The 21,524-nt window shown below is 51.9% G+C and overlaps 1 protein-coding gene across 1 annotated transcript in view; it reads left to right on the top strand.

Annotated features, from left to right (window-relative positions):
* Positions 1-11,635: 11,635 nt before the first annotated feature.
* Positions 11,636-21,524, top strand: part of RTN4R (reticulon 4 receptor) — a 78,431-nt gene continuing 68,542 nt past the window's right edge. The window contains exon 1 of the mRNA XM_040607384.1: positions 11,636-12,035. Within this exon, the coding sequence (XP_040463318.1) occupies positions 12,014-12,035 (22 nt within the window). The 5' untranslated portion in view covers positions 11,636-12,013. The remainder of the gene's footprint in view (positions 12,036-21,524) is intronic.

Here is a 21,524-nt window from a genome sequence, read left to right as displayed (position 1 = left end):
TGCCTTCTGCCTCCAGCCCACCTACTGTGCTTCAGCCTGTGCCCAAGCCAAAGCTGCATTGCTGAGCAAATATAGCAAAAGTGGTTATTTCCAGCAGACTGTGGGAAAAGGCCCCTGCCCTACAGGTACCACTCATGGAGAAACGATGCTGAAGTCACACCTGCAGCATGGAAATGCTCAGGGCTCTCTTGCCTGGCACCTGCAGCTATCTCTCAGCCTTGAGCCATGCGGCTGCTGGCTTTACCTGATGTCCCCATCATCACATGGGTCACCACACAAACACAGTCCGTGCCCGGCACTTGGTAGCATCACGCCAAGCTACTGAAAATGCTGCACTTTGAAGAAACAGAGGTAAACAGCAGAGCAGAAAGCAATGTCCTCCTCTCATCCTGCCATCCCTCCTGCTCTGGGAAGGCCTAATGCAATTCCTGTTCTTACCGTGCAGATGGCGGTAAGCTGTGCTCTGCGGTTTGCTGTGACTGCCCTTAGCAGCACGCCCGTGTGCGCACGGCTTTGTAAGGCCAAATATATATGCATGTGTGTATACATATATATATATATATGTATGTATATATGTATGTATTTGAAAATGTTATGTTTTGATAGTGATCAACTATTGGTGACCTAAATGATTTCTCTCTGTTTCGTGCTTAGCTCTGTTGTGCTTCAGATCCACTTCAACGCTGTCACCCAGGATCATCTTCTCCTGTCTCTCCTTTGTAGTCCCTAAGAAGGGGACTATCATGTGTACCTCCGTACCCTGCACGAGATGAGCGTGGTGATGCCTCTCGCCTTTGTGCTGCTAGAACAATGTGCCTGCATTGATGCTCTCTTGCTTCCTCTGGGGCAGCATGGTCGGATCACCAGCACCCTGCCAGGCTCGATTTTCTCTGCCAGCTCCCCCCCAGGTCTGGCCTGCTGTTTCCTTGAAACTTGTCCTGTACTTTACTTTGAATGCAGCAGGGAGTCAGAATTACGCCCACTGTTCCCTTCTATTCTTGGCCCTCTGCTTCCCTCACCTCCCAACCAAAATCTGTTCAGCTTCTGAAAATGGCTTATATTTTCTGACTGCGAGAAAGCATCTCTCCCACGGGGGTTGTGGTGCTGTTGGCTGTCACACTTCAGAGCCCAGCAGCCTGGGGCAGGGGTCTTCCCCCCTCCCCTCCCTGACCCCTCTCTCCAGCCACGCTCAAGTGGCAAGCGGCTTTCTTCAAGTGGCAGCAGGTTTTGTGGCTCCCCCACCCACTGTTTGCTGCATTTACTGCTTGCTTTATGCCAGCGTTGCTAAGTTTACTGGAGTTTTCACTGGGAGTTACTGGTGTGTCCGTATTTCTCTCCTTTAAAACCTGTGGTTGCTGGGTGAAGCGGAACATGCTGTTTGTCCCCTTTCCAAACAACATCTCTGTCGAATCAACAAGAACAGACTATTCATCTGCTGCAGGAGGCTAATTGCAAACAATCGTAAAACAAAATATTATTCCTTTGCAAAGTAATGGACAGCACTGTCCCTCTACCATATGGCACCCTAGTTCCAACACGGCCTGGTCTGGCCACCTGAAGACAGCTCCTGAGCATGCGTTCTTCCACTTGCTCAAGGGGGATTCATCTGCTGGGATGTTCTCCTCAGCATGGCAGCAGTAGAGTGCTGTCATTCACAGCCCAAGGGGTGCACCTGTGATGCCAGAGCAGGATGACCTGCATCTGAGGAAAAGCAAGAGACCCCAAGCTCACGTTGGGGAACAGCTGTAACACCTGCACCAGTTCCTCAGGGCTTCTAAACCCCTGCCTGCAGCATGGGAAATTGTGAGGTGCTCTGTAGTGCTTTGAGATCTCTGGAATACGAAAAACCCACCCAAATCAGCCTCCTGGAGTTGATTTATTGATCCTATTTTATGATCCTGAGCCAAGGGGTGGCACATACATCGGTACCCAGGGAGTCATGGCAAAGAGGAATGTCATGGAGACAACCGCGGAGCCTGTTCGACTCGGAAACACCGGCAGGGTTTTGCTGGAGATGAGGTCTGCATGTCTTATTCTCACAGCATCCTCCAGCATTTATGGTTGGACCTTCCCTCTTCCGATGCACTGTGACATTTACCCTGGAGGAGTGGCTAGCGTGGCGTGAATGTCCCTGCGTGGCTTCACTTGGCCAAGAGCTGCTCAGCGCAGCCTCCAGGAGTCCTGGTTCTACAGGAGATGGGAACAAAAGACATGGAGCTTACGATGCTTACTGCCACAGCCAGGTCTCTAAATCAAGCAGCTGGTTTTCAGATAGTCAAATTTTCAATGAAAAGAACTGATTTCCATGGGACACTGAGTCTTCCCACAGAGAAGCATTATGTTTACCTCCAGCCTTCTGTCTTTTCCTGAAAACCACTTTCTTTAGGCAACTACGTGGGCACTTCATTTTTCCTGGGGACACACTACGCAAGAACAGGCTTTTAGTCATCTCTTCAGCCTCTTAACTGAAATTTGAAAGGATGGATGACCAAGTGGCCACCGGACTAGTGGGGTTCATGAGATGGCCTAGCCACCGGAGGTCATCTAGGCTCAGGGCACTGCCAAGACCACCACCCCCCTCTCACTGTACAAGGCAATATTTTTTGCCAAAATGCTCCCTTCCACGAACCCCTCTTCCTAGTTCACCCCTGTGAATCAGGTGCCCAGATGTTCATGGGCCTTTTGTCAACAGAGCAAAGCCGTTGCCTGGACAGTGATATTTGTAAAATCTTCATTAAGAGCTGGTTGAACAACGTTGCCATCACTTTCTTTGGGTTCTTTCTTCAAGCTGAAACCGTCTTTGTAAAGCCTCAATAGTTTCAGCACACATCTTCCCAAAAAATCATCGTGGTCCAAGCAGCAGCAATGCAACAGTAATCTTGTGGCTTGGTGATTAGTGGTCACTGGGCTGCAAGACCGGCAGCTCCAAAAGGCCAAACACTGGCATTTGGGGAGATCAAGGTAGCCTGGGACAATAATTGCCAAAATAGATCAAGGACAAATCCACCAGATTTGAGATCACTGTTCAAATATTACTATATATTCTATCCTGAATATAGAGCAAGTTTTAGGACAGAAAATCAGGTCTGAAAAAGTCAACTTGCCACAGATTCTCTTTAGGTGATGTCTGGGGTGACATTTAATCTAAAACCTTATATTGTGAACAATACATTGTTCCTCAAGACTTCTGCCCAGTTTGGCATGATCAGGGATGAAAAACTCTGAACTTTGCACTTCCATATATCAGCTCAACATGCCCCACACTGTGCTTTCAGGAAAACATGAATCTTGTTTAATTCTGATTTAAAAAGAAGACAACAGTGCCTCACATCTTTCTGTGAAGCACCTTAATGCACTTCGGTCCAGTCAGCTGCTTCACATGTTGAGTTTTGAAGACTTGTGACTGCACTACAGTTTTTAGAAAACAAAAGAGCCAGACAGTGGTGTCTGGAGATCCATGGGGCACCAACGGTCAAAATGACAAACCTACTTAAACCCGGTCTGTCCCACCTGAAGGTCCTGCATAGGAGAACCCATAAAGAGTTCAAGTCACTTCACAAGGAGCAATCTTTGCAGATGACTGAACAAATAATCACTGCCACATCCCAGCTCCCTATCTTGCACCTTCCTCCAGCTCCATATGTTTCTCTTTACCATGTGCAGTTTTTCTGCTCTTTAGCCAGTTTCTCATTCATCAAGCCATGCCAAGTCCTAAACTAATCAGGAAGAGTGTATGGGCATGGGACACTGAATCATTCACATCATCCAAACACAACTTGCTCATAGTCCCCATTGCCTGGACATCTGCCTGAGGTCAGTGGTGTTTGTCCAGCCAGATGTGCCCTCAGAAAACCTCAAGCTACTCTTGGGGAACTCATTCTTCTTAAGGGCCAATTTCTTCTCCTAAGGCTGTTTGAAAGGTTTCCAAAGAATGGCTGGGCACGGTTCCTGGTTCATCACACAGGTGGGCTCCAGCATCCAGAACACATGTCCTTATTCAGGAATGCCATGCCATGATGGGGCACATCTGTATGTCCCACATGGTTTGGTCCAGCTTGCAGTTATAACGTGCTTCCAGCCTGCCCTGCTCCTCCGTCCACTCAGCTGTGTGCTCTCCTTCCTGCCCCGTTCCCCATCCCACCTCTCTTTTGGCTCCTGCTCCAGGGTGGTTCCCTTTCCTCCATTTCTCTCTGATGATGGCAGTAAGGAAGATCCCAATTTTTCGCCGGGAAAAGCCTTACCTTAACTGTCTCTGGACAACCCATGGAGCTGGTTTATGTTTGGTAGCACATGCACATCAGTTGAGAGGAATAAGTGCTGGCCAAGTCATAACAGCACACCATTATCGGCCTCACCATCACTGCGCCTGCCACCAACATAGCACTGCTGAACTCCTGAAGTACAGGAGCATCCCTGGAAATTTCTGCAGGCCCTGGAGGGTTTCAAGTTAAGACATGAGCTAGGAGAGTAATCTGAAATGAATAATTTATTTTGGTGAATTTTCTTTCCCTCTGTTTACAGATTGTCTAGGAGCAGATTGCAGCTTTCGCACCTCAATTCATTATTGGAAACTATTTGCAGATAGTTCCCGGTCTGCAACTCATTTGCTAACTCTGTTGGGAGTACTGCAGATCTGAAATCAGAGCTGTTTTGATTGGTCATGTGGTACTGCCATGCTCTCATTCCTCCATGAAATATATGTGACATTTAGAATCAGGCTGTAAGGGCAGATGCTCCTAGTCACGAATTAGATGTTCATTTTCTGTCAGTGCTCTCCAGTAGCCCTTCTGCATGTCCCTACAACTGCCCCTGCCAGGACATCCATCAACACTAAAAGAGTAGGAGTCAGCCTTAAAAAAAACCCCAAACCAACCAAACAAAAAAAACCCAACCAGTAATCCTTTCTCATCTTAAACTGGAAAACAAACAAACAAAAAACAAAACAAGTAGGAGAAACCATGTGTCAGTAACTGAAGGCAGAGAAACAATATCCAGCAACGTCCATCCAGGATTGACACCATCACAGTGGAGACTTGGAGGAAGACAAAAAGCTGACCTCTTTTTAAAGAACAGCCCACACCATCTGACAGCTGTACCTGACAGCAGAGCTTCTGAAATGCAGAACTGGGAGCAGTTACAGGACCTGGAAGGTGACCCCAGTTGAATCACACTGGTGTGGCTGTGATGGAGCAGCCATTCTTCAGCTGCTGCTCTCAGGACTTTTCCCACTCCTTGGGCACCATATCCAACACACGTTCTGATGGTCCAGGGATAGCCATGGAGTATGTGCAGGATCTGGTCACCAGGTCTTACTGAAGGGGCACTGGGAGGGCTTTCCACCCCAAATACCTGCTTGTTTTAGATGCTTTGTCCTTCTGGAGGTTTGGCATTCGCACAGCCGTGCACGAGAGCTGCTGAAGAGCAGCAGTGCAGAAATGTAAGGGATGTGACTCTGCTGGACTCCTCTGGACCAGGTCACTGGGTGGGCCTGTGAGGCGCACAGCCATGCTAGTTTAACCCAGCCATCATCCACTCTGTGGTCAACACACACGGGGTGCACAGGGGTCCCCTCATGCAGCTCCGTGGAGGAGCAGGTGTCACCCTTGGTCCATGTTTGGTGGAGTCTTGCTGCCCTTCTCCCTGCTCTTCTTGGCTCCCTCCGCACAGGCTGATGAGAATCTCCTACTCTCATATGGTCCAAGCAGCCATGAATCCTATCCAGGTCATCATTTGGAAGGGAAAAAACCCATCCTGTCCACAAATCCAGGGGACCAATTGAGCCGCTAACAAAGGCAGACACTTGGGATGCAAAGCCTTTCTCAGCAGAGCCTACAAGTCCCCTGATCCACCATGGAGGACCCTTCTTTGAATCAAGAAACTGGCCAGGAAGTCACTGAAGAAACCTCTTAGGGCTTTGTGTTTCACCTTCTTCAAAGTCCATTTAGCATCTTTGACTGTTCCCAGCTGCTTCACACTCAGTGCAGAGCAAGCCCAGGGCAGTTCCAAGCCATGTGCACGCTCTCATCCAGCTCCCTTAAGGCTTGAAACTGAGCAGCTTTCTGCAAGAGAAGCCTAAATAAATCTGTGGCCCTTCCTGCATGGCCCTGCGATGCTCTGAAGGATTCTTGGCGCATCCCAGTCTCAGCAGCACCGCCAGGACGAGGTGGGAACCTTTTACTGCATGACAAGAGGGGATTGATGTGTCAGGCTGAAGCGAGGGCTGAGATGATTTACAGGAACAGCTCGTCCAAGCCGACCCTATTGCTCAGGCAGAAGAGACCTGAAATCTGAGAGAAATCACGAAGCAGAAGCTATGAGGCTCATAATTCACCTTCCTGGGAGAGGTAGCATCCATGGGGAATCGCTGGCTGTGCATGGGGTGAATGCACTGACAGAGGGGAAGCTTTTCTCACTCTGCCTTGCCCATCCAGGCTCTGCAAGGCTCTCGTGCAGTTTTTCATTGTAATAGGAGCAAAACAGCACATAAGAACAATACAGATGTTCAGTGCCTTTTCCTGAACTAATGGAATAAGTATAATAACAATACGGTAATAGCGATATGGTAATGAGCCGAGACAGTTGAGAGAGATGGAGTGTTGTGCCCGCCACAGGGAGGGTGGATGGTTTGAGCCAAGGAAAGCTTGCCCCAGGGTCCAGGACTCAACCAGCATGTCTCTGGTATGACATCTCTCACTGCAAAGGAGTCTAGGAGTGGTTAGCCATGCTTCCATCTTCTGGTTACTGGGCTCTACCTGCAGTGTGCTGTTTGCTTGTACAGCCAACAGAAGCATTCTGGTACCCAGGACACATTGCTCCATGGGGTTTACTGCAGGAGAGAAATCAGACCTGCTGTGTAACCAGGGACATGGTAGTCTGGTCTCCTGGAAGAGTCACTCTGTCAGCATACGACTTACCTACCCATTGGTGTGCATCACTTCAAGTCTTGAAAATGGAGTAGTAACTACACTGGATGTCTGGATTAATCACATCAGCACCATCCATCCTCATGTGTGCAAACCTGGCCAGCCAAGGAGCCTTGCTGGTGTACAGCCTCCTTGTGCCTCCCTGTTTGGTCAATCTGTAGGTATGTGTTTCGGCTGCTGAAAACACCCAGGAGTCATGAGGTATGTGCCCTTCATAGACCAGGTAGATGGTATAATACATAGGCTATGTCAATAATCCCAGTGCTGGTGGGTCTGGGGACCACTTTCAAATTTGTATTTGAGAGTCTGACTCATTGTCTATCTATGCCTGTACTCAGAGCAGGTGAAAACTACTTCAAGACAAAGTCTCCTTGGATATCCAGAAGGATAACTTGTCTGGGGGTCCAGAGGGATCCTGATCTAACGGAGAAGGTAATATTCCCTGACCTGCTGACTGCCTGTGCTGCATTATGTACCGTGTGCTCACGTCTGCTCCTGCCTCCTGCAAGCACAGGCAGTTCCAGAACTTGGCCTAATCACAACAGCAAACAAGCTGGTCTTCTAGTGCTCTTTTTCTTCCTCCTTGTTCCTCCAAACAGATGTTTTCAGATGCTCACATCCACATCAGACACAGAGAGGTGCAGGTACAAGGCAGTGTGGAAGAAAGGTAAAAAGCCATCATTGAATCAGCACAAGGATAAAAGTTACACTTTATTTAATACTGGGATTCAGAAATCAACTCCATTAGGTTCTATTCCAAAGAAAAGGTGGGTGTGAGCATGGCAAAGGGCAATGGCTTCCCATTTTTTGTGGCCTCTCTACTTCTCCACACCCATCTCTCTCCCACCTTCTCCTCAGCACCCTTAGACCCAGGAATGTGCCCCAAACATATTAGAGCCACTCTGCTCTCAAACATAGGCTAGAGAGAGCAAGTGAATGGTTGACACCTTGCAAACAAGACTCGCAATCCAAAGGAAGAGAATTGATCTAAATGTGATTAAGCATTAGGTAAAGATGAACATGTAATTATCTAGTCAAAGCAAGGTGTCTCTTGATCTCAGTGAATGTTGGCTCCTTTCCAAGCTGCAAACGAGATGCACAGAATTACTCACACCGTAACTGCAGACTACCTCAGTTCCCCCAGGGGATCTCCTACTTGGGAGACTTCTTCTCCTTCACCCAGTCCTTGCTAGACCATGCCTAGACACATTGGGAAATGAGAAGCACAAATGTCCAACATGCAGGTACAGTCTCCTGTACCTTGTGACATGAGCTTGGAAAGCAAGCTGGCACTAGGACACCCAGCATACTGTGGAGCACCAATTTGCATGCCAAGGTCACCGCCACCATGTTACTGCATGGTGACCTGTGCGTAACAGACCCTTGGGACTCAAACCAGTCCAAAGTGGTGCAGGAATCTGCAAGAAGAGTCAGTCCCAGCCCTCTACAGATGTGCTCTCTCCATTTCAGGATTAACCTTTCAGAAATGTCAGCCAAACAGCCACACGCAGCCAGCTGCCTTCCTGGTAGAACCTGTAATTTTTGGCCTTGTGACTACAGCTTCAGTTAACTCCTTCAGTGTTCATGTTCACTTTCCAGCCCTCTCCTGGACAATTCCAGCTCCAGGGTCCTTTTATCTGCAGCAATTTTGATGCCTTGCACATAGGTGACCTCTCTCTCCTGATGTACCACTTGGGATGGTGAAGTCAGAGGGCACCATTGAAGCACAAGTGCTTGAAGGTGTGTTTAAAGGCGAGGAGCAGCATATTTCTAACCGGTGGTAGCTGGACTGTCACTGCAGAAATAACAGGGCAGGGTAGGATCCTCCTTCCCCAGAAGATGTCCATAAATCAACAAGAAGGCATGCTGCCAGCAGATTGCCTTGTCTCTTCCCAGATCTCACCTTTCCTTTGCCCCTGACGCTCCCAGAGATCCCTTCTGTGCCTTCGGAGACCTGCCACAGACTGGCCCAAGCACCGATAAAGACACAGCTATGCTGAAAGCCATCTGAAAACCTGTCTGAGGGTCCCAGCCCTTGACCCTGGTGTGGGCGTAATGCTCCCTCGGCAGCATGTTCATTAAGTGCTGCCTTGGGCTGTGCATACAGGACCAGCAGAGAAGGAAGGAGCTGTATGATGCCAAGCTCTAGTATGTGCAAGGTAGGGCAGGGGATGCTGCGCACACTGGTTAGGGTGCAGGCACGGATACAGGATGGGCAGGGATACAGCTGGAGATTGCCCTTAGGCAGAACAAGCAGAAGGAACAGAGCAAGCATGGCAAAAGGGGCAGAGAAGGTAAGTCTATGCCTAAGCTGGGATGCAATTGGGCATGCAGGCTGGAGATGTGAGAAGGAAGAGAACTGGAGAATCATCCCTGCACCTTTGCATTCTGGAAGGGTGGAAAGACAGTGCTCAGAGGGCCAGACAGCCCCCTGCCCTCCCCAGGCATGGTCTCCCATCTCCAGGGGAATGGAGGAGAGGGGCTGGGCTCAAGGTATCAGACATATATAACTTTACATTCGGACCATGTTTAAGGGTGGCTGCAGTTCTCCTGGATCATTTTTAGATGGGATTTCAAAGGTGGACAACTGCAAGTGAAAACTCTAGCAGGAGAAGGGGGAACTGAAACAGTCAGTGGCCCAGGAGTCTGAGGCAGGGGAGGGTGTACTACCCCACCAAGGGCAAAAGGTTTATAAGGATTGTGAGGCAAGGTAACTAGGTGAAGCATACTCAAACAGAATTATTTACACTCCTTTTTGTGATATGAACCCACAGAGCTTAGGCAAGTAGAAGACAGTACCCCCCAGCCCTCCTAACACCTCCTAACAGCCACACCACCTGCCTTTGAGCCAAGCTCTGGAGGTAGCTGCCCCCAGGCTTCCTGCACACCTAGTCCTGGCACTAGACCTCGCAAAGGTGCAATAAGGGCATTCCTCAAAGCACATCCTGCTTCCAGCTGTTTCCCAGCTGGATGGGGATATTCCCCAAAATACAGGCCTCAAAAGATGAGTGTTATCGTATGAGAATGTGGCTGCATTTACATTTGTCAGGCTTTTCCCTGTCCTGAGAAAAGCCAGATTAATCTCTATTCTGCTGGTGGCACTGAAGGTCCTAAAAGATCTGCAGGTGAGTTAGGTCCTGCTCTGACCTCCCAATCCCAGCCTGGGGCCCGTTCCAGAGCTCTGCCAGCTGCAGCCCTCCTGTTCTGGTCCTGCAAGATCTGCCCCTCAGCCTGGCTCCAACACACTGCTTCTATCATATATACATATATCCTAACAGCAGCCTTTCCCCTGCTCTGGTCTTACGCTTCGGTTGTGGATGACCAATAAAAACATCAGCAAAAGATATCCAGAAGGCACCTGGAAGCCATACCTCCCCGGTACCTTTGGACAGCTGAGGCTGTTTGCATCATTAAAGCCCACACTTGGTTAACTACTCCGTCTGGCTCCAATGTCCAGGTGGGCCTTCCTTCGGTCGCATTTCTTTTTTCCATAGATGACTGTGGTGACAGCATGAAGTATGCCACAGATCTTGGGGGCAGATGAGGTGGGTTATTGTGTGCAGGAGAAAGAGTTTCCTGGCTCGTCTTGGAATGATGCCTGCTGCATAGGCCTTCAGAGACGTGGCTGTGGCACAAGCCCTGGGTGCAAGCTGCTCTAGGGAACGGGGCAGCGTTAGGGTGACAAACTGTTACAGAGGAATGAATGTTCAATAGCATAACTATAGCTATGTGTATGTACAGAGAAACACGCGTATCTGGTAGCTGTTCTAAACCTCTTACAAGCAGGGACAGAGCCACCATGTCTTCATGTTCAAGACGTTTGGCTTCCTCTGGCACCATCCTTCCCTCCTCCTTTCTCCACCAAGCAAATGAGTTCACTTAATAAAAATCCGTCTTTCTGCTTCCCAGGACAGCTGCAGATGGGAGCCGCCTATGCAGTAAGCACTTGTCCGCTCCAGGACAGGGAAGGAGGGAAGCCTGAGGACAGCAGAGCCAGCTTCACCTGCCTCATCGACGGCCGGGGTAACCCTCGTGCTTTGGGGGGGACCGCGGTGAGCTGCTGCCCTTCCCATGCACTGCAGAGGGATGCGGAGGCGCAGGTGAGAGGGCTCAGCGTGCCACCGGGATGGCTTTCCGACTCTGCCCAGCGGCCTGGCCTCCCCGGCTGGCTCCGAGGACCGCAGCGGCTCCGCACCGTTAGCACATCCCGGCCAGCACGGCGGGAGGAGCCGCTGGAGCTTGAGCTGCGCCCGGCCGCCTCCCCGGCCGGAGCCCGGCTCCCGGGGGGCACAGCCGGGGGTCCCCCCTAGCGAACGCGCCCGCGGCTCCGCTGGCCCCCCGCAGGGGCTGAGCCGGACCGGGGAGGCGGAGGGGCAGCGGGGCGGCCCCACGCCCGCGGCCGCCCAGGCGTCCCTCTCCGCGGCTTCCTTTAGGTGGCACCTCTCCTCCAGGAATGAGCCGCCCGGCCCCCGCGCAGCCCTGCCCGGGCCGCGGCCGCGCACCGCGGGGGCCCCAGCGCGGAGCCGCCGCCGTCGGAGCGGCCCCTGCGCGCTCCGTCTGCCCCCGGAGCGGCCCCTCCCTCCCTCCATCCCGTGCCCGTCTCCCCCGTCCTCCCTCTCACTCCTCCAGCCAGTAAATCCGATCTAGGCTGATTCCTCTCACGTCAAACCACATGATCCCATAAAACATTCATCGCCTCTCCATCCCTGCGCCCCGCTCGCTCGCTCCCGGGATACAGTGCAGCAGGCTCCGCGCTCCCCGCCGCCGCCGCCGGCTCTGCCGCCGCGGGATCCGCCGCAGCCCCGGCCCCGAGCGTGCGGCGGGCGGGAGGGAGGACGGACGGACGGACGGACGGACGGAGGGAGGAGGCAGGCAGGGAGGGGGAGCCTCGCCTGGATGCTGACTCCAGCTCGGGGGCTGCTCATTCCCCCGATGAGCGAGGGCGCCGGCAGAGGGAGAGCCCCCTCCCCGTGCGCCGCCGCGCCGCGCTCGGGCTGAAGTTTTGTACCGGGATCTGCCCCGCTTTCGCAAGGATTGTACCGCTGCCGCTCGACTTTGCGCCTCCAGACGTGCCTTCCCCGATCCCTAAGATGAAGAGGGCGATAGCTGAAGGTAGGTGCGTCCCCGTGTCCGTGTCCCCCCCCTCCCGCGCCGGGGCTCCGCCGCTCCCCGGGGAGCGGCAGGGCAGGGCGAGGCGGCCATGTCCCCAACTTCGCCCCGCACCGGGAACTTCCCGCCCTGCAACTTTTTTTTTTCTTTTTCCTTTTTTCTCTCTTTTTTTTTTTTTTTTCCTTCCCCGCGGAGTCGGCGGGAGCGGCCGGGGCTGGTCGCCGGGGGCTGGGCTGGGCTGGGTTGGGCTGGGCGGCACGGCACGGCACGGTACGGTACAGTACGGTACGGTACGGCGCGGCACGGCTCCAGCCGCGGAGCACGGCAGGGGCATGGAAGGGGAGCAACGAGCTGAGCCCCCTCCAGCCCCGGCCCCGCTCTGGGGGAGGGGGGGGGGGAAGGGGGGCGGGGGGGCGCCCCCCACCTCGGTCGGCCTTGGGGTGCCCGGGCGAAGTTGGTGCCGCGGGGGAGGCGCCCCTTGCCCCCTGCCCCCCCCCCCCCCCCCCCCAAGCGCGCTTCCCGCGGGGGCACGTGGAGCCGCTGCCCCAGGGATGGGGGCGCGGAACCCCGCGGGCGGGGAGAGGGGATGGGGGCTGCCCGGCGCGCCCCCCGCTCCCAGCCCGGCGGAGGGGCCGCGGGTGCCTCCGGCCGGGGAAGTTTGTGGATGCTCCGGGCGCCCCGCAGGGACGGCGGTTCCCGGGGTGCCCACAAAGCCCCTCCCTCGGGGTGCAGGGGAGGGACCCCCCCATCGGCTCGCCCCGCCGGAGGAGAGGCTCACAGCGTGCGGGGAGGCTGGCCTGGCACAGCCGGCTCCTCTGGCTGAAAATAGCCTTTTTGCATCGGCTTTGTCAGCCCTGGCGATGGGCTTTGCTTTCCCGGGGCGGGGGGCTGGCAACAGCCGGGGGCTGCGGCTGCTGTCAGAGCTGCCCCGCTGGACAGTGGTGGCTCGGGCGTTTGCAGGCGCTCCGGGTGAAACCTAAAATCAAGACCTACATTTGGAGGAACACATGGTCTCAGCGCCGCAGGTTCAGGCTGCTGGGAGAAGCATGTGCCACCCAGGTGTGTTGGCTGCCAACCCAGCCCACGGATTGCGATTTTTAACTGGTGGGAGCAGCCCGCTGTGGGAGCTCTGCTGCTCTCCAGGCTGCTGCTGGAGGGAGCGGTGGGCATGCAGAGCCCCTTGCTGCACGGAGTCTCTGCCCCTCTGTGCCATCTCCAGTTTGCTTCCTGTTCCCGTCAGCCACACAAATATACATTTTTTTGGTCTGTTTGTTTTTCCTTTTCTTTCTATTTTGGCTGGCTGATTTATGTGCGATGATCAAAGGACGTATCCAAGCTCTGATCCATATAGTGCACCACTTCCTTTACAGAGTTCGTACTGGTTTGAAATCTGAAATGACCAATTTATTCCTGTTTGGGAAACACCTTGGGGAGCAGGTTGCAGTGAGGGCTTCTCCTGCGGGTGCTTAGGGGGATATTGATATTTCAAACATCCATTTGCTGTGTGCTGCGCCGTAGCCTGGTGCGTGGGTTACCCATCGATTTGCACCCCGTGGTTGTGCGCTTGTGCACAGACTCCTGGTGCTGAGCTGGTGGTGTGGTGATGCTGTAGGACGGCAGACAGCTGTGCAGAGCAGCATCCAGGTGACGGGTGTGGTACAAGCACCCAGGACAGCCTCTCCTCCTGCGTCCCCCATCCTCCTGCGTCCCCCATCCTCCTGCGGCACAGCTCTTCCTCTGTGCCCTGACATTACCAGCGGCTACCAGTATAATGTGAAACACAGAGGATAATGAAATATAAAAACTGTGTTACAACAGCTTTATTTATAGAACGAGGCTTGGGGGGGGGGGTGTGCGTTTGAATTTTTTTTTTTTTTTTCCCTGCAGTTTATCAATTGCTCCTGTGAGAGGCTGGGTAGTCTGGATTGCTGGTAGGTGTGAATGTAAAGTCTTTATGAACCTTGGGAGGTTATGTTTAGATGAGTGACCATGCTGCTGTATCTGGACTACATTTCCTACTGTGGGCTGCCAGGATACTTGAAGTGCCTTGCAAGCCAGAAATAGCCACCAGGAACAGTTTGACAGGCAGAGCTTTTGCCTGTTCTCAGCGCTTACTGCCTTATTAACACAATTTATTTATATTGAAAGAGGTCTTTCCGTGTTTATTCTTTTATAAAATTTATTTAAAAAAAAAAAAAACACAAAACCCTGTAACATGAGAACCTACACCAACCTCAGTGCCTACTTACTCACTGATGTGAGAGCAGCTCTTTTTTTTGTGAGAAAACACCACTCATCAGCGTATTCTTTTCTATTTCTTTTCTGTTTAACGTTCATTTTGCATCAAGGGGCCACAGTGTTTCTTGGGCTTGGTCCCCCCTTCCCCACCAGGTAGCACATACCTCAGACCTATATTCTGTGGGACCATCAAAGGGTGTGTTTGGAGGTTTTCTAAAGAAGAATATCAGGGCAAAAAGGTGGAGGTGCCGTCGCACTGCTGCGCGACTGGGCGTTGTATCGTTGCAGATGTCGGCGTGGCCCCGCTGCTTCTGTGATGTATTCCCCACTAAGAGCACTAGACAAAGCTCATCCAGTAAATAAGTTAATTAGTAGTGGCTGCTCTCTCTGCTGTTGTGGCTTGTGGGCAGCATGTGCCTGTGCTGCTCACCACCAGCATGGGGAGCATGGCAGTCCTGTCTTAACAAGCCAGGGCCTTCGTTAATTACCTCCATCCCGTGTTGGCTCTCTCTGGGCTTTGCTTAAGTAAAATCCTCCTGGGAGCCTGTGTTCGTAAGTGTGAAGGAGTCAGTGGTGGGAAGGAGCAAGGGGAGGGAGGGGATGGTTTGCTACACAACTGAGTTGCCTCCCTTTGCTTTCGTCTGCTACTTGCCCTGCTCGAGGGGGCTTGATAGGAGAGGGCAGGGGAATGGTTGTCTGTCCGTACCCACAGCCTGGCAGCTCACCTTGGAGCTGGAAGCTGGCAGGGGACATGGGGGTCCACACCTGGCATCCCTGCAAATATACTCTGTGACAATCAGTGTGCTAGTAAAAAAGGCCTTATACCGGCACAACCTTCTTCTGACACCAACGATGGCTTTGGCCATTAAGCCTTCCAAAGGAATAAGCAAAATCTGCAAAATTCAGCAGCACCTGTGTGAATTTTCCACCTTCTTCAGCTTGGAAGCAGCGAGGGAGATTGTGAGGTGGGGGCAGGGAGGGGGAAGGATGCTCTGAAGGCCAGCTCTTGGGCACATTGCTGCACACCCTGCATGCACAGTGATACTGGCTGTGGGGAGCTGTTGCCCAGCCTGGAAAGCACAGTGTCTTCCTTCCCTTCCCATCCTCCTGAGCCTTGAGTGAGAGGAGGAAGGAGACGGAAAATTGGAAAATCGGTTGAGCCAGAGCCTCAGCACAAAGCAGGACAAGGGAGATTGCAAAGAGCTGAGCTCTAATCTCTGCTGGGAGCCTGCACGGGGCTGCGGTGCTGGTTGCTCCCACAGCTCAGCCCCGCCGAGCTGCAGGGTGCATCCTGGTGGAGAGGCTGGAGCTGCGGTCCCAGTGCAGGATTCGGCCAGCCGGAGGCGGAACCAAAGGGAGAAGAAAGGAGCCGGTCTAATTAGGTGTGCATTCTCATCCCCTTGGATTTGCAATGCTTTCTGCTGCTGTCACCTTCATTAAGACATATCTCTGAGTGCCAAGCTCCTCTTTTGATGTTCCTAAAGAGGTGGGGTTTCTTTATGCAGGAGGCACGCACACAGTGGAGTAGGAGTATCCTGTACTACTGCAAAAAGGTGTTGTAAGAAGCAACATCACAGTGTGGTGCCTGCAAGGGCTGGGAATTGGACTAGAGCTTCTCCCTCCTGTCCATGTGGAAAGCTTTGTGCTGTGTCCTAGAGCCATATGGATCTGTCTGGGATTTGTGACTAACAGGGTTTCAGGGCTTCTCCATCACAGACACACACAGAGGTGTGGGAGGGAGGAGGGAGGCTTGTGATCTGCAGAGCCCAGCCTCTCCTCCCCTTTCGTGCTTGTGGTTGCAACTCCTGGAGGTTTCCAGAGACAGGGAAAAGGAGACAATTGCACTGAAAAGTCATAATCAGCTAAAAGAAGCAAGGGGTGGATCCTTCCATGTTTGTGCAGAGATGCCCAAGCAATTCATACAGACTTTGCTAAATTGTGCGAACTCACCTCAGCCTCTGCTGGTGGCTTATTATGGCTGTCGGAACACGCAGCAGCGTGAGTTTTGGGTGGCTGGTTATCCGTTATGGTGGTGTTCGGTGATGATGTGTAGACTGTGAGCAAAGTGGCATCCAGGTGACACAGATACTTCCCACGGTGTGTGTGCAGCATGCATGGAAAGGCCCTGCCTGTATGTAAGGCAGAACATGCCCACGCGTGGTGTTGCCCATGCTCTGTCCGTATTTACTTTGCTTTTAGACAGCTCCTGGAAGTCAGGGCTTCTGGAATCTGGTCTTGGCCCTGCTTCTGACTTCTTGGTATCCTTGAGCAGGTCAATGAGCCTTTCTGTGATTTAGTTTCAGCTTTTCCAGCTCTATTGCTGGGAGAGTGATGCTGAGTTATCTCTCATGGGACCCAGAATATGCTTAAAGGTCAGTCCAGAGCTAAACCATGAAGGTCTGTGCGATTGCCGATCACTTCTTTAGCAGTGACATGGTGTCAGGTGACAAGACTGATGATATTCTCCTTAGGGGTGTTGCTGCATCAACAGCAGGTTTGTGTCTCTGCTCTGGCCTGCCTTCCTCGCAATCTTTGCATTGTAGCCTGGAGCTGATCGATAGCACCAGCAGATTTTACAGTATTTATTGTCCCTCCTGAGTCTCCGCTCCTGGAATCAGGGGATTAGAAAAGTACTTGAGTTTTCTTTTGTAGCCTTCCTCGTTGGCAAGAAAACCAGAAGCATTACAGTAGCATGTGCAAAACATTGAGGAAGTTTGAAGCAAGTAAGTACTCCAACGTTGTGACTTTTAGTAGTTTCCTGGTAGCTCAGTAGTACAGGGTAGCTCACTAGTATGGAGCATCAGCCTAACAACTTGCAAGTAGCAGGCTGCAACCCTTCTCCCCAAGACAGCCAGCAGTGTGAAGGTCCTCTCTGCATGGGTCAGGCCAGGCAGGGGTTACAGATTATTTGCTTTCATAAAACCATAAAATAGTTTGGAAGAAACATCTAGAGGTATCTAATCAACCTCCTGCTCAAAGCACAACTAATTTCAAAGCTAGATCACTTTGCTGAGGGGCTTGCCCTCTCAAGGATGGATGTCATCTCCAAGGATGGAGATACTCTCTCTTCCACCATAGCTCAGACTTCTTGGCCTGCCTGGCCAAGGCTGCTCAAGCCCTTTGTCACCTGGCCTGGGTCAGGACCATGAGTGACCATGTCCCTTTGGCGTGGTCGGGGTACCTCTTGTCTGTCAGTGGTGGAGCAGGAGCGATGGTGCACATAGTGCCTGGGTCCATGCTCGATGGCAGTAAGTAGTTGTCCCTGTGGGTTCAGGAGCAGGCACTGAGGGGGATACCAAGGAGGGCCCAAGAGAGGGTCCCTGGCGGGGACGCTCAGGAAGGCAGCAGAAACTTCCAGGCATTTCCGTCTTGTGCCTATGTGTTTGCTTTTCTGACTGCATTTGGGGATGAAGCCCTTGGATGTATTTTCTGTATACTGGTTACAGCTGTCCCAGTGTGGTGTCCCACATCAATGTTAGTTAAAGCAGGGCTTCTCAGAAACTCTTTAGTCCTTAAATGCACGCTGTGCTGGAAGCCATTCCTGGACACTGTGACATGGCAGAGACCTCTCTGAGGGCATGGTGTAGCATGGCCAAATCCCAGGTGCAGGAGCGGGCTGGAAACTAGGACCATGCGTGGCAATCAGTTAGCTGAGGGGGATGTGCTCGAGCTTGTCTAGACAACAATTAACATGATACAGAGCATAGGGGAGTGGGGGACGGATGGCACCAAGGAAAGGTAACACCTTGTTGTTAATTGATGGTAGTTAACCACCAATCAGGGATTGCCTAGCCTGCAAGGCTTAGCTTCAAGAACCAATCTGTTTAAAACGCGCAGCTTCTGAAAGAGTATAAAACCTCGTGCTTCTGTACAATAAATTGACATTTGCTTGCATCAAGCTGCGTCCTGTCTCTTCATTCGCCGCATGTAGGTGCTGGTGGGAAGTGCCTTCTGGAGGGTCCAGACTCCCACCCTGAGCAGGGCGATTGCTAACATCAGCTCAGGTCTACTGTGGCTTTTTCTAGCCAAGTGGAGGCCTCCAATGATGGAGACTTGCTGGCCTTTCCCAGCACTGGAGCCGATTAAAAAGCTTTTCGTAAGCTTCCTCTGTCTGACCTGAACCTCCCAAACTGCAGTTCTTGGGCACGGCTCCCTGCTGTGTCATCTGGCCTCATTTACATCTGTCACCCATATAACTGCCTTTGAGTAGCTGTTGGCTGCAATTGGAGTGCTGCTTCCCCTCCTCTTTGCCAGCCCCAACCATTCTAACTCCCTCTTCCTGACCTTGTAGGACATATGCTGTAGGCTTCTGACCATCTATCTAGCTTACCCTCCACTGGACCTTTTTGGTTTCCCCACGTTTATTTTGGACTCAGGGACCACAGCTGGACAGAGTGTTTGAGAAGCAGCCTCCCCAGTCCTGGGCAGGGAGAGGCAGCAACTTCCCCCACTCTGCTGTCCATCATCCTCTTAGCACAGCCCGGGATGTAGTTGCCACAGCCTGGGATGTAGTTGCCATGTTCACGGTAAGAGCAGCCATTTGCTCATATTCCCCTTGGTGCCCACCATCACTCACAGGCTGTTTATAGCTCACAGTTTGCAGGCTGGAATTGGTGCAGGGGGTTATTCTGCCTCAGGTGCAAAACTTCGTGCACGTCTTGTACCAAGCAAGTACTTCTTAATACGGTTCCTCTTTCATTCATTCAAAAAGCTTGGACATTTAGATAGACAGATGCCTACCTGCATCTGAACTCGTTTCTGTGTTGTACTGAAGTGTTATTTAGCAGTGGGCTAGAAACATTTGAAGAAGTTCAGGGTTCCCATCCTGTACTTGGATTCTCCAGATCTCCTTGCTGAACAGTTGTCCCTTGTGCTGCTGCCCAAATTCCAGCCCAGACAGCTAAGGAGGTGCTATTCCTTGACATGGGTCGCCTTCTTCCTTCCATCATCAACATCCTTAGGTGATCAAAGTCCTTGTGCCAAATGCTACTACTTTTGCTGTTTACTTCCTGGAGTTGACTCAGAAGGACTTTCTTGTCCAGCATTGCTGTTCTTTATCCAAGGAGGTCTCCATGAAGGTCTGGAATCTTTATTGTCAGCTATGCTTTGATCCCCATCCACAGCTGCAATTCTGCGTGGAGATGAAGAAAAGGTCCAGAGAAAACGAATGCAAATACACCACTAGCGTGAGGTTTACTGCCTCGATGGGAGTTTCCAGCCCATCACAGCTTTGCTCCATCTCCTGGGAGTTGATCAAGTTCCCTCAGATGGCTCTTTGAATCCTGTTGCCTTTTCAACAGTTGTGCCTTCTTTTATCTCTCTGTGTTGCACCCTCCTCTGGAAACAAAGGAATGTATGCATTCACATTGGATGCTTTCTTTTCTTCTCTGAATGCACCTGATAATTACTGTGCCTTGCATGGAATTGTACTAATTGATCAGTTATTAGTGATAATTATCATTTGCATGGTGGCTTAGGAAGAAGGGGCAGTTCTGCTATAGAAGTGATGCTCTAAGGTAGCAGTTCAGAATTGCTTGCTGGTGTGTCAGATCATCTGTGTGCTGCTCATTGGGAAACGGGTTAACTTTTTTGTTGTTGTTAAGAACAAATCTTTTGCAAGAACCATCTGGCTGCTAAATTCTTCTCCTGAAGCTGTGCAGTTTGCTGGGAGTTCATTTGCGTCTTTAGCTACTAAAGGGAAAGTAAAAGTGACTGATAGTCTAAGACTGGGACCATTCACATCAAAGTGACAGATTTTGTGAGCTGGATTTGGGAAAGTGTTTAAAACTGGTGTGTTTTCATTAAATTTTGAAGACTGTGGGCAGAACTATGCTCTTGGCACTCCAGCACAGCTCTCGACTCTGCACCCTGCGTCGTTATGTCAGAGTGAATTGTGTGGCTGTTAAAATTTGCGTGTGCTTGTTTGATGACTTTAAATATTGATTTTAATTGTGCGTCTTTCTTAAGGCTGTGAGTGCTCATCACGTACAATACCCCATGTGCATAACACAGCAACGTGCGCAGGGAAGAGATGTGAACTCAGCCTGACTCAAGCAGAAGGGAGCAGGGAGAGGAAAGCAAAACAATCTTTGGAGACCCCAAATTCAGCTGTCTATGCTTCCAGGCATCATGGGGGGCTTTGTCAGAGACATGCCATCAGCTGCCGGGCAAGTCGGGATTTCAGAAGCCTTTTGTGAGCCCTGTTGTCAGGCTGTGAAGGCTCATACCCTCCTTTGACAGAAGGCATCTTTTGAATGCCTAAGAGCAAATACCGAGTTGGTTAACATTCTATTTGTCACTGCAGAAAAAAAAACAAAAAAACAACCCACAAACATCACCTGAAAGCCACCAGGACCATTAGGACGTGCACATTTCCATGGCATCAGCATGTTTGAAGGACGGTGGGAGGCTGCAGTGCGAGCAGCCAGAGAGCAAACCCCTCTGCCTGGGCGCAGGTCCCTTCCAAGCGCAGGCGTCCAGCGTGGCTGTGGCTGTGGTTGCTTTCCATGCCCGTGCAAACATGGTTAGCGTTGGCTTTACACTAGAGGGCTGTCTGTCCCTTTCCCTTCAGAGACAAGGCATGAGTCTGTGCGCTGGAAACGCTCTTGTTCACAGCATCCGCGCAATTTAACAGTGGCCGGTTTTGTCAGGTGGGTAAAGTGATGCGGGCTTGTATTTACTGCTCACCGCCTCTCTTGGTGCTGCACAGGAACAGCCATGCCCTGGTCTGGAGGGCACTTGGATGCCGCTTGTCTCGGGTGAAGTGAAGCCTGTGTAGTTTTATCACCAGGCACTCTGTCCTCCTGCACAGGTCAGCAACCTTTTTGCAAGAACCAGCAGGCTTCAGACCAGTGGTAGTCATCCCCTCCTGTATTTTTTGGTTTTTATTGCTGTCAGGAGTGATAGCACCGTGTCAGTACAGGGGCTCGCTCTGGGTTTCCAGGGGTCTGGCATTTTCTGCTGCTGCCCTGTGCTTGCAAGGAGCCGCAGCCCTGGCTATTTGCACGTGCAGTTCTGCAAGCTGTGGGGTGCACCCAGGCGGGAGGCGCTTTGGAAATGCCTGCACTGGGGGCTGGAGGAGGGTCTGCAGCATCCGAGGGCTGGAAGAAATTTGGCAGCTTTGGTTCCATAAGCTCAGGTGGGATGGCTTTCTCTGGCTCTTCTGCTAGCAGCAGGGCAGGGACATCTGTGAGGACCCTGGCCACCACAACGGCCGATTGCTTTGAGTCCACGCAGGCACTCATATCACAGGTT

Source organism: Falco naumanni, chromosome 1 (assembly GCF_017639655.2).
Source record: "Falco naumanni isolate bFalNau1 chromosome 1, bFalNau1.pat, whole genome shotgun sequence".
Lineage (NCBI taxonomy): Eukaryota > Metazoa > Chordata > Aves > Falconiformes > Falconidae > Falco > Falco naumanni.
This window is presented reverse-complemented; position numbering and strand designations above follow the sequence as displayed.